Raw genomic sequence first — 17,969 nt, forward strand, 5'->3', positions numbered from 1 at the left:
AGTGATTTTCCAGCCTTGAAACAGGAGTAATAATAATGTGGCTGCTTAATGATGAGGAACCAAGACGCCGCTGCTACATCTGCTGCTGAGAATCTGAAAGCTCCACTGGTTTTGAACTGAACAGGTGTCTATAAACACATACAGATTTCTCTCTGCTGTGAAATAAATACAAGCCTTGGTCTTTTAAAAAAAACTGTTTTTTAAGCAAGTAAGCATGCTAGTTATGCTACACAGCATGCACTTTTAAAAGAAGTATAAATACAGTAGAGTACAATAAATAGGACGTCCATCTGCAACATCCCTATTTTATTCAGTCTTCAAAACAACAGATTATAAAAAAAATAGTATCAACTGGAAGAAAATATATGACTGTTTCATTGTTTACGCTTTAATTTCTTTGAAACGTACTCTAACATTCTTTTGTAAAATGTTACTTTCATTGTATTCTATAGTATGCATTATATTGGCATCCTAGTCTCTCTCACACAGTTTAAACATATAGCATATTAGCGCTGCCGCTAATAAGTATTTTCATTATTTCATCAATACTCTTTTACAATGAATTGAGTATTAACTCAGTGTATACAATGTGAAAAAATGCCCATCACAACTTCCGAGAGCACAAGGGGACATGTTGTAGAATGTACAATGATGTAAAATAATAGCAAGGCCTGGCATTTAAGGAGCTGGAACCATGATCCATAATAAATGACAACAATTTGAACAAACAATTAACCGACTACTTGTTTCAGCATTATTGCACACACAAAATACTGATTTCAGAGACTGGCCTAGTCATGAAGTCTGTTGCCCTGCTAACACTGAATCAAACCAAAAGAGATGTCATAAACAGAAAGTATGGGGGGGGAGCAAGCAGCAAAAGCTATTTAAAGATTAATTGTCTTTCCAAAACTTTAAACCATTATTAATGATAACTCTGTTCTTCTGGTAACCCCTGAGCATCGGAATGCTGTCATTTCCACCCTGTAACTTAATTTACATAAGCAGGGATAACCCTTTGTAACTGTGAGGACACAAGACATGATTTCCATAATCCCTATGTCCCTGTCGTTAAGTATTTCAGGAAAGGATAGGATGGAGGAGTTTGAATAGCACAATAATTATACTAGCACTCTATTGTAAGCCTGTAAGCACTATTTTTACACCGTAGGATATTGATTCGCAGTTAAGCGTGGTAGTGGGTATAAACTGTCTCCTCGCAACCAGACAGAATTGAACTGTTGTATTATTCATTCAAATGCGTACCAGACCACTGTATTGTATTTACACTTGTTAATAACACCATCAATCAGCCTGCAGGGTTGATACGACGTGTTTAGTGTGTGACTGAGCTGCTCTCCTTACCTGACAACTTTGGAGTCTTTGCAGATGATGTGCAGCTGGAACATATCTCTGCTCTCCACACTTTCGATCAGCCTGAGAGGCACCTGTAGGGGGAGACAGAGAGCACGTGTGTGATCAGCCTGATGGCCCGCTGTCAGAGCAGACAGCACATCTGCAACGAGGTTACCACCCTCTGGTCTAGTACAGACTGAATCCAGGCTAGATACACATAGTACAGTTTTAAGCTCGCTGTAGAGGGTAAGAAGGCCTCTGCAGTGTTTGAACCTTGTCTCAAGACCTCTGTTATGATACCAAACAACCGCTCTAAACCTGTTGTCCACAGAATTGTCTTTCTAAGCTTCTAAGCACCCACGCAACTTCCCTTTTGGTCAAACCTTTATGCAACAGCACTTTGTGTGCCGTGTATGAATGAAAATAAAAATACTAATTCACTTCTTATAGCAAACAATAGTGCTTCTTTTTTTATTACGTTTTAAGGTCAGCCAACACGCTGCACCACAATAATGTTTTCTCCTTTCGCAGACAATTACAATAAATCCAGCGGTACCACTAAGTTGAATGTAAATTACGATTCGTCCCTAGTGCACTGTAATCGTTTAAAATGAAGAGGAGCTGAATGATTTAAGCTGTCTAGACAGTGGCAGAGGGTGGTGTTTTATCATGTGGTACTCACAGATATCTCATTGTCCACACCTGGGTAGGTCTAAAACACAGTGACACCATGGAGCACACACAGAGAGGGGGGAAGGAGGGAGGACACAAGACAAGAGGAAATGGAAAAACTATTAAACCAAAAACATCCAGCAGACAAAAGTAAATGAAGAGTTAAAAAAGGAAAGAAAACATCAAAGAGGTTGAAAGATGAAAGACAACCAAGTGGGCTACTTGCAGCACATGGCTAGGCCAAATGGAAATCATGGGTAGAAAGACAAACATGGACAGGAGCAAAGGGCAAGAAAACAGTTCAGAAGTAGGAGTCGGTGAGATGTAAAGGGGGTGGGTGAGAGGTTGTGGCTTGTTGGAATTCATACAGAGTTCGTCTGCGCTGCTGGGGTCAAGGCAGAACTCTGGAAAGCAGTTTGATGGGGACTGTTGCACTAGTGCATTAACCTGACTCTCCTCTGCTGAAGTAAGTCAAGGTGAAGAGGCGCCCTGAACATCCTGGTGATCTGCCCTCACCGCCTCCTCTCCATCATCTTTTCTATAAGCCGAATCCCTCTGGAAAAGATGACTGGGATTTGGGAAGGAGGAGGAATTTTGCTGCCAGTTAATGCAAACAATTGGCCCGTTTGTGTTTGAGCAAGGTCTGACGTCAGCAGGAGCGAGGCGATGGACATCAGTGCCAGTGGGGGCCAGGCCTTTGGAGCCTAGATGTCACATTAAACCTCTGCTGCCTGTACATCAGGGGGCCCGCATTCCTGTGGTACAATCCTGGTACAAACAACTTCATGCCAACTACGCTTGGATACGACTAAAACCGTTTTACGGGTACGCGGTGTAAAATACTTTTCCTGGTAAGCACAATTATGCATTAATAAACTTTATATGGGGTAGAGGGGAAAAGCATGTGTGTGTCCAAACTACGCATTATAGCTTCCTCTCTCCTGCTATTGGCTTCTGTAGTGGCATGGCATGGCAGCAGCAGGGACCACACAGACACTCGTGCCATTTGGACTGAAGTGAAACTCTACTTTTTGTGGTTCTTCTGTCTGTTTATTGTCTGTGACATGCACTCACGTTGATGACAGAGTCCTTGAACTTGATGTGGAGCCTGTAGTTAGAAATGGCAATGATGGCTTCATCGGCAAAGCCAAGATATTCCACCCCTTCCCCCTGAAGAACTGCGAATGGCACCTGGAGAGACACAAAGCAACCAGATTGTTGAGTTTCACGCAGCAAAAACATGACACCACCACCTGTTTACTGTCAGGCTTTATTATGTCTACTGGGGGTATAATCACAACATCCACACTTCTATTTTTGAAGCTATACTTTCAGTGTTTTTCAATCCTGCTAGGTGCTCTGTGAGGCCATACTTATAGGCAATACAGTGCTTTGAGCTAAATGCTAACATGTTGTTGTTTTGCAGGTGAAATGTTTAACATGTTTACCATCTAGTTAAGCATTTTAGCATTCTAACATTTACTAATTAGCATTAAGATATAATGAAAAGTAGCCTGCACAGCTCCAAATCTTAGACAGTGTGCACAGCAATTACAAGGATCAAAGAAAACAAAAACCTCCGGCTCTCACAAAGAAGTCATTTTCTTATTTATTGTGGGCATAAAATGAACGCCATCATCAGCTTGATGAAGACTTTTAGCTGAAACCTGTTTGTTTTTTGCCCACAATAATTAAGAAGGCTACTTATCTGTGAGTACCGGAGCTTTTTTATTTTTTATTTTTTTTGGGGGGTGGGGATTTCCTTTAATATACAGAGGCAGTGGATAGACTGGAAAGGAGGGAGAGAGATGGGGGAAGACACGCCAACATGGGGCGAACGCTCTTACTGGATGAGCTAGAGGCCGCCCCAGTACCAGAGCTTTTATTTTCTCTAATTAGCATTATCCAACATTATGGGATCACCAAAGTTATTACAATTAATTCTGAGGGGGGCCAACCAACCAGCTGTTGGACCAACATTGCCATCCATACAGCCACACAGCTAGCATGGCTACACAAAAACAACATTTGCCTTAGTCAACAAATAAGCCTTGAAATGCTTGGTCAGAGTCCGTGTTTGCTTCTTTTATTAGATATATTCTGATCTCAAATCATAATTTTGCAATTTAAGACTGCATTTTATTCAGGCAAAGACCGTGCAGAGCTGCATTGTATTGAGACACAATTAAACACTGATGCATTTGAGAAGTTCGCCTTTTTTGAAACAGAAAAAAAGGGTTGTATAGAAAAACCCTCAAAGGGAAGTATTGAACGTATCATTCTGCTAAGTCTCATATTGGCGCTGGTATTGACATTTTTCAAACAATACTCCTGCCTACTAAAGCTAAACTAATGACTGTGGACAGAGTGACATTACTGATATGACAAAAAGGGTGACATGGGTAAAACAGTGTGCATGTGTAGCTGTCCAATTAGCACATAGTAGTTTTACAGAAGGACCTTTGTGAGCATAGAGGGCTTGTTGGTGAGTCTGAATGAGCAGGCAGACAAGAGGCAGGGCTGGGAGGGAGGGAGGGAGACTGTCTGCACCAGTGCTGATGGTACAGTGAGGGATCCCAAACTGTCCATTAACATTCCTACTTGTACCCATTTTATTACAGCTAAGCCAAGCCCGGGCTTTGGCTGCAACGAGATCCCAAACATTAAGATAATTGGTTCCCAACAGAGGTAAACAGAAAACATTCCTCCTTTCACTCTGAGGCAGGGCATTAGCTTCAAAAACGGATGGTGTGGAAGAAACACACAGCTACAGTTGCTTGCCAAATTCTCAACAAGTCTCAATTTATATAAAGCGTCAAACCACTTTCAGAGTGGTCAATTTCACACTGAGCACTAAATGTTACTGTACTGTTTTTCGGAGCTGCTTCTCCAAGGGATTTGATTTCCGCAGAAAGAGTAAAGTGTGTTGGGAGATATATTACCTCTCGGACATCATTCTCTCCCATCTGACAAATTGAGGATTGTGTTATGCCCATTCATTCCTCATTTACATAACCTCTTCACACTTCAGTTTCTCTTAGTCATTACTTCTGTGAGGACACTTGCTAGTCCTGGCTGCTCTAACATTAATCATAGCCATTGGGGACCACAAATTGTGACCCAGGTCTCGTTGTTTAGTTGCCGGTAGTGAGGACAACAGTGTTGCTTAGAGACAACATTACCTCATCTGCGTTAGCATGCACTGCTGAGTCACACAGTGGCGGACCCACTGGTGCATGTTTAAAGAGGACATGCAGCAGGGCAGATGGGGGATTATGGTAAGATGTCAGAAAATCAGGCTTACTTGAAAGAACATTAGCCGGCGTGGTTAAAAGCACAGAGCACACAAGCTGGACGTGACTGACCGACCCATAAACACAAGTCAACATCTACTCAGTCAGCTTTACCATGACAAAAAAAAGAGACCATACATATAATAAATCTAAAACAAAACAAACTTTTTTTAAAGGAATATTGTCGATTGGCAAGGGGTCAAAAGCTGCTGTTGACTGTTGGTCTAGAGAGCTTATGTTAAAAACAAACAAATCCCTGACATTTATCACTGCACCTGCCGTTGCTCATCTTTAACTGAAAATGTGTGTGTGAGCCAGGACAGGAAGCATGATGAGGGAAAGAGTACAGCTTAACCTGGGAAATGGAGCACGTAGTACTCTGCACTCAGACACCAATAGAGCCAAATATAGGCGGTCTGCTGCCTATATTTAGCTCTGTTGGTGTGGCACTCTGCACTGGGACTTCTAAAAAATTGAATATCTAAAATCAACTTCAAAGTGACAGGCGCACAAACACAGCTGGCACCCAAACAAAGCTAAACACTATAGTTTTGGGCTGTGACAGAAAAACGTTGCAGATCCAGTTTTACCATATAAAAAAAGAAGAGAAAAAAGAAAGTCTAATCTAAAACATGTTTGCATTCTTCATGAGTCAGGGAATGTAGCCAATTTGCATTTAATATTGACTCAACAGCAGCATAAATGGCTGAAATGAGAATGTGCAGCTACTGAGTTTGTGTGCTGCTCTGCTGTGGAAGAGACCTAAATTGTCCTGCCGAGAGTGCCATAGTTAACATGCTGTACAGACCGGGAGCTGCATGAAACAAGCTGTGCTCCAAAAGTAGGCGCATGAGTCACCAGCAGTCAGCAAGTGCAGCAGAAGATACTGTGTCACGTTTCCTCTATGAAGCCTTCAGCAGCAGAAATATATGTGAGAGAGAGAGAGAGACCCGCGAATAACTCTGACTTGTGAGTCATGACTTCCGGTTCAAGCAGCCTGCCTGTGATGACATGCACGTGTGCGATGCACTAACAACTGCAAGCATGCACCACGACCTACACGCACACCGGAGGAAAGGCAGCAGGGTATTAAATATGGTGGGGTACAAGGGAATGCCTATAATTAGCCTGCGGAAAGCCTGTGGTAAGAGACATCGGCTGTCAGAGAAACTATCATGGGATCGCCTGCACACGAAAAAACAAAAAAAGCAGACACACAATGAGGAACTGCATGTGTGAATGCAGGAGGAGGGGAAGCAAAGTATAGCAGTGCAGTAACATAGGTTTGTTTTTTAAATGTTGCAAGGTGACTAAAATGAGAGCAGCATAAAGTCCAGAAACAGACCCAGATTAAAGGGGTGATAGAATGATTATAAAGGGTATTTCACACTGTTCTTTAAGGTCTCCTAATAGGGTATGTAACATTGGCTGGGCTGAAAATGTCCCAGGTGCTATTCTTTGGGCCCTTAAGCATCCCTGTGGAATGTCTATTTGGAACGACAGCTTTTCTTCCAAATATGGTATGCTCATGAATATTTAGATGACCTGCGCGCTGACTGGTTGAGCGAACCACATACACATCCATTGGAGACGAGACAGCAGGTCTCATATTTCAGACACTGCAACGTTATACATTGTTTGTCTGCTAATTCGTTATTAAATTCACTTCTGAGACTTTGTAATGTGAGAAATCAACTATATAAAGCCCAAATATGGGCCGTTTTACGAAAATTGATGGCTAATTGCAAATTTGGTAAGACGTGTCTGACTTCAGGAGCTCCACACAGTCTGACGAGAAAGCGGCAGCCTGCTGGGCTCCATACCCAGGGCAACGTCACCGTTTCTGGGTTACTGGACTACCGGGGCTGACCGGCTGCCGGCATTACTATTATATATTTACAGTTTGAATTTCGTCACGGCATGTATATCACAGCTACCCTAAGGTCTTACAAAGCTAACACTTTTGTTCGATTTCAATTTAAGGCTTTTTTGTGAATTTGAGGGGTCTCCTTAGGAGGAGCTGCTAGCTAGGTTATGCTTCCCATTTAATCCTATGGGAAAAGATCGCCGCTACACTTTTAGCATAACTATAGTATATTTACACTTTGAATTTCATCACGGCATGTATATCACAGCTACCCTAAGGTCTTACAAAGCTTAGCTAACATGTTTGTCCGATTTTAATATAATGCATTTTTGTGAATTTTAGAGGTTTTGCTAGCTCTCATTGATAGAGCTCCTCAGCTGACTCGCGGACAAGAGGCGTTTATTTCCCCGATCGTTTGTTTAAATAAGTCAACACACATATCCATTATAAGATTAACTGGAACCTGTGGTAAGAGATTGCGGGCGTAACAAGCACGCTGACCGCGCTGTCACTCACACACACACACCGGCCATTTAGCAGGAAGAGGGGAGCTGCAGGCCCTTTAGCTCTGTCAGGGCAGCGGCGTTTGGTAGTCCAGTAACCCAGAAACAGTGACTTTGCGCAGGTATGGAGCACCGCGGGCTGCCGGCCGTGACGGAGATCCATCTAGCTCACAGCGGGCCGGGGTCTGTGAAGGAGGACAGGGCGGGCGGCGAGGCAGCAACCCAGGCAGCACCGGCCGCTGTCACGTTAGCCTGCTGAGCTCCTGCTGAACTCCGACACACAGTCGGACAAAATTGCAATTAGCCATCAATTTTCGTAAAACGGCCCATATTTGAGCTTTACATAGTTGATTTCTCGCATAAAAAAAGTCTCAGAAGTGAATTCAGTGATAAAATAGTAGATGAACAATGTATACAATTTCTGAGATCTGCGCGACCTATTCAGAAGACTACCTGATCTCAGATCAGTGGTGTAACCTATGTAAATGTTGGGGCGTGACAAAGGTAGAGACTAGAGCCAAATAAGGAGGAGTTGAGAGTTGACGTCAACTTTTAGCTTCGTTGAGATTTGCCCGTTTTCAGAGGCAGTTTCAAATTGTGAGATTTGCAGAGGAAAGAGGTGTCAATGGGATTTTGAGGTTCTATGTATGTCCTATTTACCCTCCAAACTCTCTCAACTATGACAAGGTAAAATCGGTTTTGCATTCTATCACCCCTTTAAGATAGAGCTTTATAAACTTTGATGAGCAGGAAATTAAAAAAATCTACCATGACCTTTGATACGCAAAGCCCATTGGCACGCAGCCCAATAATAATAATAATAATAATAATAATAATAATAATAATAAAGCAAGTGGAAACATGCTTCAGTTGAAACCAACAGATAGTGACCCCAGGCTGGCCAAATCCCTCTACCTACTCTTAGTCCAGTGCTCCTGACACATGACACTCAGCTCCATTACACCAGACAGCCAGAGAGGACAAACTCAACAGCACAGAGGGCACGGCGCAAATTCTTGCAAGTTCTCCATCACAAGTTTGCTGCTGCCATCTTCACTGTGGAATAGACTTACAAATTCCTCTCGCTTCAGTGACCTACAGTAAATGCTTTTGGCTGGCCTGTTCTTTAACCTCTGCAGTGCCTTCTGCTTTCTTTGTGGCGAACAGTGGAAGATACAGCCGTACAACAGCCGTACAACAGAGACCCCGAGAAGTCAAATCTTAGAACTTTAGAAAGTTGTTTATTAAAAAGGGACTGACAAAGTTGTGTCCAATTCAATGGGAGTCATTTTTGAGATGGCTAACATGATGACATTTATTTTCATAAAAAAAAAAAAATGTCAATAATGTTTTCCACTTGACACAGCCAAAATTAGTGCTGTATGGATGGTAATGTTTATGGTCAGCTAATGCACTTTAAATAAAGGACATTTAGATTAATGTGTATTAAGTGCAAGACTGGAAACTAAACTCTTAAGTGTAGGGGATTATTAATTAAAAAAATTATTAATTTATTAAATTTAATTAATAAATTTGTACTTTCATACTGCACGTTTTTTTTGTCAACTTCCTGCTTTCAAAATGTTTCTTCTGTTCTTGTTAAGGTCTTGCATTAATATATATATGCTATATCTAATAAATGGTAGACTGAAGAAAATAAGAATCCTTATCTGTAGGAAGCACGGGCAGCGGCTGCATTCACATGCAAATATTTTGTTATCCACCAAGTTGCCTAATTAACTTTTTCCTGTGTTGAACACTGATAAAGGATGGCAGAGCAATGACAAAAAAAAAAAGCTCTTCTAGGTCAGTGTCACCATCTCTCCTTAAGTGTTTGGCTTCAAGATGGCTGAGTTGCGACTCTTGCAGTAATATCTTGGCAATAACACTCTACGCAGTGGCGACCCAGCGCTCTGGTGACACGCAAGGAGCCTCGATTGAAGATGAGCTCATAATCTGGAAGTGCCATACTTTGGTCTTTTCACCAGCTCCTGGTTGTCTCCTCCACAGACATGTAGATGGATGCCAGGGCAGACAGGTGCTGTGCTCTGGAGCAGTTGATGTCAACGGTTAATGAACACCGTTCAGCTCACCTGAAGGCTTTCATCCTCCTTCACCAGCTCTTTCTGGGGGAACAGGTCCTTGGCCTTGATATACTCCAGACTGGGAGGCCCTTCTTCACCCTGTCAGACACAAACACCAAGTAGGGGTGGTCAGACCAATACTGTCATCATTTAGGTCGACACAGCGGGGTGAAACACCACATAGAGATACATATTCTAAAAAAGGAACACAGACAAACCCCTGGCCCAATACAGTTTAATAGGAACACTGGAATGGCTAGAGTTGTAATAATTACAAATGTTGCTGTACAATAAATTGTCTAAGAAATAATTGTCAATGATACAATTGTCTCTTTCACTTCAAAGTGACTATATGTAACTTTTTATTGTTTCTGAAGCTCTGTCATTTTTCATACAATGGTCTTAAATGACCTGTAACAGCAAATGAGACCAACAGTGAAAAGAACGCCATTTTTATATATGTTTTTAGTAAGGCCTAGTTTCATGAAATGTGCTATAGGAATCTAAGTTATTATGTTGGTTGCTACAATAAACTCTTAATGCTTTGGCTTGTCCCACAGTGACACCTGGTTTAGCTCACGAGACATCCAAAGTAGGCTCACCGTAAGCAACACTTGAAATGCAACGATTCAGCTTTAATTCAGCCTTATTTTGATTATGCGTGTGGCTCATGGTACAATGATGTCACAGGGAACCTGAAACATAGGCTTCAGACGTCTCAAAATAAATTAATAAGGCTTATTTTAGACCTCCCCATAAGAACTCTTCTGGAATCTTCCCACTTTGAAAGGGTGGGATGGTTGAAAGTTGAGGATCGAGTGTCTCAGATGGAGCTGGGTATGGTACATAAAATTGTTTATGGAGATGTTCCCAAATATTTTAGAAATTATTTTAATAGAGTAAATGACGTTCACAGGTACTCCACTAGGGGTAGCTCAACAGATTTTGTACCCCCCCCAGATCTAATACTAATGTGGGCAAACAGTCTTTTCTTTATGCTGGAACTACCCTTTGGAACCGGTTACCTGGTACACTCAAGACAGAGTCAGATACATAGGCTGTTTTAAACAGGGTTTGAAAGTATGGCTTATGTGCCAATCATAGTCATTACCTATTTTTATTGTTAACTCTTCTGTATAATATGGATTTGTTTAATGTATGATGAATGGTTGATGTGTGATCTGCTGCCACTTGTCCTCTCCCCCTGCCCTTATAGGGATCACAATGGAAATAAGTCTTTAGGCTTTATTGTGTCATCCCTGACTATTTATGTATTTTAATGTATGACACAGAGTACTGTTTCATATTTTTATATTTAAGTGGTCAAATAAAACCAATCTGTAACTTATTCTTCTATTGTAAATGAATGATTTTCTGTCTAAGCAAAACATTCATCGCAACTGTATGACCTCCCCGTAACGCTAACTCGGTAATACAGTGGGTAATAGTGAACCATAAAGACTAGACCTTTACGACAGCAGGTGTGGTAAAAACACTACCACTTTTGTCCAAAGCGGCCGCTAGAATCACCACAAACTGAAAGTTACATATAGCCACTTTAAAATTAGAAAAATATTTATTTATGCTTAAACAAATACAGTTCTGAATGAGTCCCAAGATACATATTTTGGTTTTATCCGTTATGTGACCCAGATAATGTAATAACACAAGTACACAGCCTACGGCTCTTTATTATCATAAAACATTGTATTTATTTTCTTAAATGAACATTACACTAATAATTACCATCAACAGTTTAACCCGTTAGCACCTTCGCTAATGTTAGCAATTAATTGCGAGTAAACAAAGAAACGGCGATACTTAAAAAATATTGCGATTAGACAATTATTAAATAATTGTTACAGGCCTAGGAATGGCCATCACAGAAAAAAGAAATCTTACGGAAAGTCAAACCCAAAATATTCTCAGTGTTCAGTTGTAGCGTCAGTATTTAGCGTGGTGGTTGGCCTTTGATGCAAGATGCATGCCAGGTAGAATTTCACAATCCCCACCAGCTACTTCACAGATGTCACATAGGAGATTAAATATTGACTACAAGACTTCCAACTCTCACACATGACTTTGTGTTAGGTCTGTGAGGCAAGCCATTTTAAAATGTTTACCACTTGATTATAAACGGCATTTTTCCTGACTGATTAATAATAGGACGCTGAAAGAAGAATGCACCTTTTACATATTTGTATTCCGTTTGCTTTGGCGCTGTGCAGGTAGTTAATGCGCGTGAAAATGATAGAGGCACCGGATGCCAAAAAAGCTCTAGACTTTGTGACTGTGTGGTACAGTCTTGTGCAAACAAAGCTACTGGGACTTAGTACAATATTTCACACACTTGACTAGTTTTTCATGAGTCATGCACTTACATTGATTCATACAAAAGGTCAAACAGCTAGGGTCACTTTTCAAACCGAAAAACCAGATGTTTCTATAACCGTGTACGAAGACCATGTATACTAATTCAATGCTACATATCTAAGGTTGCTGAAACATCCAAATGAAGGGTACACTGGTTATAATGGATGGGTGGCTAAAATTAGACTGCAACAGCTGAAGAAGCAGCAGAGATGAGAATGAGAGAGGAACAAAGAGGGCACTCAACCCTGTCCTTGCAGTTTAGAGTGTCAGATTGATCAAGTGCCTCCTTTAGGTCATACTTCAATCACTGAAGAGAAAAGGGTAAAAATTAATCAAATGATGAAATTGAAATTATTTGTAAAAATCCCTGGAAAGGTTTTGCCCCGGAAATGTCCCCCTTATAACAAAGTATACACATAAAGTGCATGTTGAGTGCCCAATTTTAAGTCTTATCCTGGTTTGAATCATATTTGTGATGTGATGTTTACATGGATAACAGACTTTGCTCCCTGTATACAGGACTCTAACATTATCCAGGTTTATGAATGTCTGCTATGAGATGTGCAATTATGCCTTTCACTCCTCCATCCAGCCTGTCTGTCATTTCAGGAGCGACCAGTGAGTTACCTCAGTGGTTGAGGATGAACACAGTTTGGTTTCTGGCTGCCTGAACACTGCTATCTTTACTACTCTGTTGGATTTGGCTTCACCATTCCAGTATGACCGTATGTCGATGCTGTTCCTTAATGAAAACAGCGATGGAGACCTGAAGGAGGACCAGAGGGAGACCTGAATGCACTGTAGTACTACTGACTTTAAGTTGGTCTCTTGGTAATGAAAGACTTGCGTCCCAGGACAAATCAACACAATAAAATGTCATATATTATAGCAGGAACGCCCTTGATGTCTCACTATGCAGACCTCCTGCAATGTTTACAATCATTTCATCTGTCATCCAAAGGTCCAAGCCGGTGATTAAACCCCATGATAAGCATACCACCCATTGGGCTTGCTGGTAACAGATGGAGTTAGTGTTCCTACAGCGACAACCTCTCCTCTACAAGTAACCAACGTGTCCCCATCTGATTTCAAAAAGGCATAGACAGACATCATAGGAATGGACGAGCCAAAGCACAATTTCATCAGCTTCTGTGAAATAATAGCTTTGTTGACAGAGGACAGAGTGTTTATAGGCTCAGCAATAAAGAAATAGCTCATTGTAGGGCTGCAACTATTTTCATAGTTGAGTAATTTGTCGATAATATTTTTCGATTAAATCAATTAGTTATTTGGTCTATAAAATGTCAGAAAAATGGTAAAATATGTTGATCAGCGTTTCCAAGAAGACGTCCTCAAATGTGTTGTTTGTCCACAACTCAAATATATTCAGTTTACTGTCATAAAGAAATAAAGAAACTAGAAAATATTCACATTTTAGAAGCTGAAATCAGAGAATTATTACTTTTTCCCCATAAAAAAAATGACGTAAACTAATTAATCGCTTATCTAAAATAGTTGGGGATAAATTTAAAAGTTGACAAGTAATCGATTTAATTGATGAATCTTTGCAGCTTTAGCTCATTGCTGACATTACATGAATGTGAAGGAGGGGTACTGTAAGTTCTTCAAAAATGTGTCAGCAATTACTAGCAAATAATGCGTTGAAAATGTACCAATTTCAAATCATAAAATGTTGAATGGGTTGAAATGGCCAAGATACCCTCAGCTTCTTACTGCAATCAGTCCCACAATAATTCAGTCTGTTTTAGCCAACTGAAGACGTCAAGAATGAATATAAGTTCAGCTGAAATGATTATATCCATTGGTTGGGAAACTTTATCAATGAACTACTTTGATAATTGATAAATCATACAAAAACACAATTTTCTTTAATCAAATCTGATGCTTTTATTTGTCATACATGACGGTAAACTTAACCCTCCTGTTTTTTGACAGAATGACAATTGAAATTTGACCCATTTTCAAAAAGTTTCTATATTAGAAATTTGGGTTTCTTTCAACCAAATTGTCAAAAAAAAAATAACGTGGATGGTTCCATGCAACGCTCTTAACAAGTAAAATAAATGGTCAGTTCACTACTTTCACTGAATATGGGCGTTTTATTCAATTTTCTAGCATTTGAAGAAACAAAATGATAAAAGAATGTTGAAAAAAAAAAAAAAACGGCAAAAGTGTCGGAAAAAAAGCTATTTTAAATTGAGACCCAGAAAATCGAAAAGTGGCATGGTCGACGGGAAGACAACACAAGGGTTAATGTATTTGGGTTTTGGAGGGTTGGCCGGACAAAACAAGGAATTTGAAGAGGTCAAATTGGGCTCTGGCAAAATATAAAATGGCATTTTTCACCTTTTCATGACCGAAAGAACAAGATCCAGGGTACAAGCGGCCGAAATGGGTTTCCTCAGGAGGGTAGCTGGCGTCTCCCTTAGAGAGAGGGTGAGCAGCTCAGTTATCCGTGAGGAGCTCGGAGTAGAGCCGCTGCTCCTTTGCGTCGAAAGGAGCCAGTTGAGGTGGTTCGGGCATCTGGTAAGGATGCCCCCTGGGCGCCTCCCTAGGGAGGTGTTCCAGGCACGTCCAGCTGGGAGGAGGCCTCGGGGGAGACCCAGGACTAGGTGGAGGGATTATCTTTCTAACCTGGCCTGGGAACGCCTCGGGATCCCCCAGTCGGAGCTGGTTAATGTGGCCCGGGAAAGGGAAGTTTGGGGTCCCCTGCTGGAGCTGCTACCCCCGCGACCTGACCCCGGATAAGCGGATGAAGATGGATGGATGGCATTTTTCACTATTTTCTGATATCTTATAGTCAAAACTATTAATCGGGAAAATAATCAGCAGATCGATAATGAAAACAATAATAAAAGCACTAAATCTAAGTCTAGCTAGGACACAGAGTACAGGTCTTATGTCTTATTGAATTTGTATGGAAGGCTTACTACATATGGGTGTGGCAAGTCTCTGTGTGGGAGAGATTAATGGGATAACTCACTAAACAAAGCCAGTCTACCTTCTACTTCAACACCATAAATTGTAATAAATGACAGTGCTGATGGCAGTCATGGAGGTGGGTGTCAAGGCTGTGCCAAACTGAGATATCTACACTCCTTAAAAGATGCTCTAACTCTAAGTGCTTTCTGTTATTACTGTTCATCATTACCAAGACACCCAAGGTGAAGATGAGGTGGAAGCTTCTTTCTAGCATGATGCTGCATTTACACAATGTCACCAGAATGAAAAGAATAGAAAAACCTCATGTTATTCCTACTAGGGAATGTTCACGGATTAATCAAAGACGGTTAGCCTCAATACCAGTCTTGTAGTTATATACAGCATGTTTATTATTACCTATATGTGTGTAAGTATATACTATTTTAAGTCTTGTATTTAACCTTTTAACTTGACTTTTTAACTTTAACAATTGGTGAATAAACTAATTCTGATACCAGATAAATAGCCTAAATTAGCTAACAAGAGGAAGCGGATACGAACAGTTTAAATTACTCAGTCGTATTAACCAACTATTTATTGACACTTTGTAGTTTTTCACCAAGTGGGAAATATCAACGTGGAGTTACAACTCAAGGGGTTACGTAAAACGTTTCCCACTCTGCTGCTAGTAATTACTGTCCAAACGATATGACAGGAATGCGGCATATCAAGAACAAAGCTACTCACCATTTCACCAGATCTCACAGTAAAAAAATGTAAAACTCAAACTGTGGTGTCTCTCTGTGAAAACGTCTAGTCAACTAAGAGCCTTACTTTCAGACTGGTAAACTTGTCAACTCCTCCAAATCCCTTTGCAATGCAACCCCCATCTAACTCCAATCTCCTGACCTTTGACCTGAGTCAGCCTTCAGCATCAGACTGTTGAGGCAGCTGCGTGTCATCAGTTTGACTTACTGTATGTTCACCTGAGAATGGGTGGACCATGACAGTTGCCATTAGTCAGAGACATCCTGCAGGGTCAGGTCATTACAGCCTGATCTCACACACTGTTGCTGGGCAGTCTGAACCACCAGCCTGCCATCCAGGCACAGACTTCTTTTTTTTTTTAAGGGAATAAAGTTATGAAGTTTACTGTGGCTTGCCAGACAGCCATTATAATGGCATTTTTCCATTACATGGTACCTGCTCGACTCGCCTCGACTCTACTCGCCTCACTGTGCGTTTTCCATTGCAGATTTTAGTACCGCCTCAGCGTGGCTGGTCGTCATAGCGGCGCCGCAGTAAACTGCCGTGACCTAACGCGACACACACATAGAACGTGGAAGGTGTGTTGTTGCCACAGCCAGAAGACACATTTTGTTTCAAATGAAGCTGGAGGCAGCAAAAATAAACACAGCTGGCTAAACTATTTAAAAATGGCGGGTTTGTTCAGGACACCCCCCTTTGTCGCTTTCATGTCACCTTTTGGTATCGGCTCAGCTCGCTCGGAACCTCGACTGAGGTGGTACTAAAAAAAAAATTACCCGTTAGCAGGTACCAGGGACTTTTTTTCGTAATGGAAAACCAAAAAAGGCGAGTAGAGTCGAGGCGAGTCGAGCAGGTACCATGTAATAGAAAAGTGCCATAAATGACTGGATAAGCTATTGTTAGAGCACCCCCCCCCCCCCTTAAAAAAAATGCAATGCAAATCAGTCGAGAGGAAGTACATTCAATCTTTATATACACACACACACCCACCCTACATCAATAATCCATCCACTTCCTTGGATCCCATTTATCTTGTGCTGCACTACCTGTAAATACTTGGCACCACTTACTTAATTCTCTTATGGAGCAGCCCTGACATTGCACTCCGCTGAAAGGCCTGCTAGAACAAAGTGTGCTTTAAAAAGGCACCAAAAAAAACAACTGCTGACTAAATGTTATGTAGATGATGTGTTGCTCCATGAATCCATGACAAGCTAAAAACACAGACTGGCTACTGATGCATTGGTGCTGAACATATTTTATAATCATTAGAACAAAGATACCACACTTCAAATTGTTTATCTGACCAGTTATTGTGTCAGAAAATGTCAAGGAGAGTAAAACATAGACTAGCTGCATTAAAGCACAGGCATATGTGTAGCTGTGTTTGGAGGAAGACTTGTTGCAACTGAAACCTCTCCTGCAGATAACCTTGATATTTCAGCTACATGAGTCCCTTCGCTAACAACACTTGATCAATATGGGGCTTAAAAGTCGATCATTACATTTACATACAAACAGTGAGGCACTTCTGTTTTCTGGTCCATTGCGACCACAAACAGGCAATCAGCTTAGATTAAAAGATTAAAAAGGAAAAGAGAGATGCTCTCACTTCCAACCGACTCACAAAGATGGAGCACAGCTTGTCCTGTGCCCAACACGTTTTTGCTTCGTCACTGCTGTGGGCCTGTGCACCCTCCCCCACCTTTGTCCACCCGGCAATCAAAAAGATGGAGCTGACAGGCACGCGCACATACGCATGCATGCATTTCTCAAATATTAATGACATTGTGTATAACACATGTAAAGTCTGGATGACATGTATTGCTGTAACAGTGACAGTATCAGCTAGCAGCTGCCTAGACAGCCCAGATATAGCAGGTTACTAGTGTGTGTGTGTGTGTGTGTGTGTGTGTGTGTGTGTGTGTGTGTGTAAGAACATGCAGGCCTAACTTTTATGCACAAAAATAAGGTTTTAATCGTCCGGAGAAAGCATGTCACACAAGATTTCTGCATGCGAGTGAATGGGAAAATGACAACACAAAGTTAGAATAGGTAGAGAAAACAAACAGTCTTTGTGAATAAGTGTCTGGTTGCCATGGATACAACA

At 41.2% G+C, this 17,969-nt stretch overlaps 1 protein-coding gene across 3 annotated transcripts in view; it reads right to left on the bottom strand.

Moving 5' to 3' along the window:
* mtmr4 (myotubularin related protein 4) overlaps positions 1–17,969 on the bottom strand; it is a 46,171-nt gene that overhangs the window by 12,744 nt on the left and 15,458 nt on the right. For all 3 annotated transcript variants that reach the window (XM_078265363.1, XM_078265365.1, XM_078265364.1), the window contains exons 3-5: positions 9,785–9,874; positions 3,103–3,219; positions 1,366–1,448 (exon numbers count right to left, since the gene is read on the bottom strand). In XM_078265363.1, the coding sequence (XP_078121489.1) occupies positions 1,366–1,448; positions 3,103–3,219; positions 9,785–9,874 (290 nt within the window). The remainder of the gene's footprint in view (positions 1–1,365; positions 1,449–3,102; positions 3,220–9,784; positions 9,875–17,969) is intronic.

The sequence above is a fragment of the Sander vitreus genome, chromosome 13, assembly GCF_031162955.1.
Source record: "Sander vitreus isolate 19-12246 chromosome 13, sanVit1, whole genome shotgun sequence".
Lineage (NCBI taxonomy): Eukaryota > Metazoa > Chordata > Actinopteri > Perciformes > Percidae > Sander > Sander vitreus.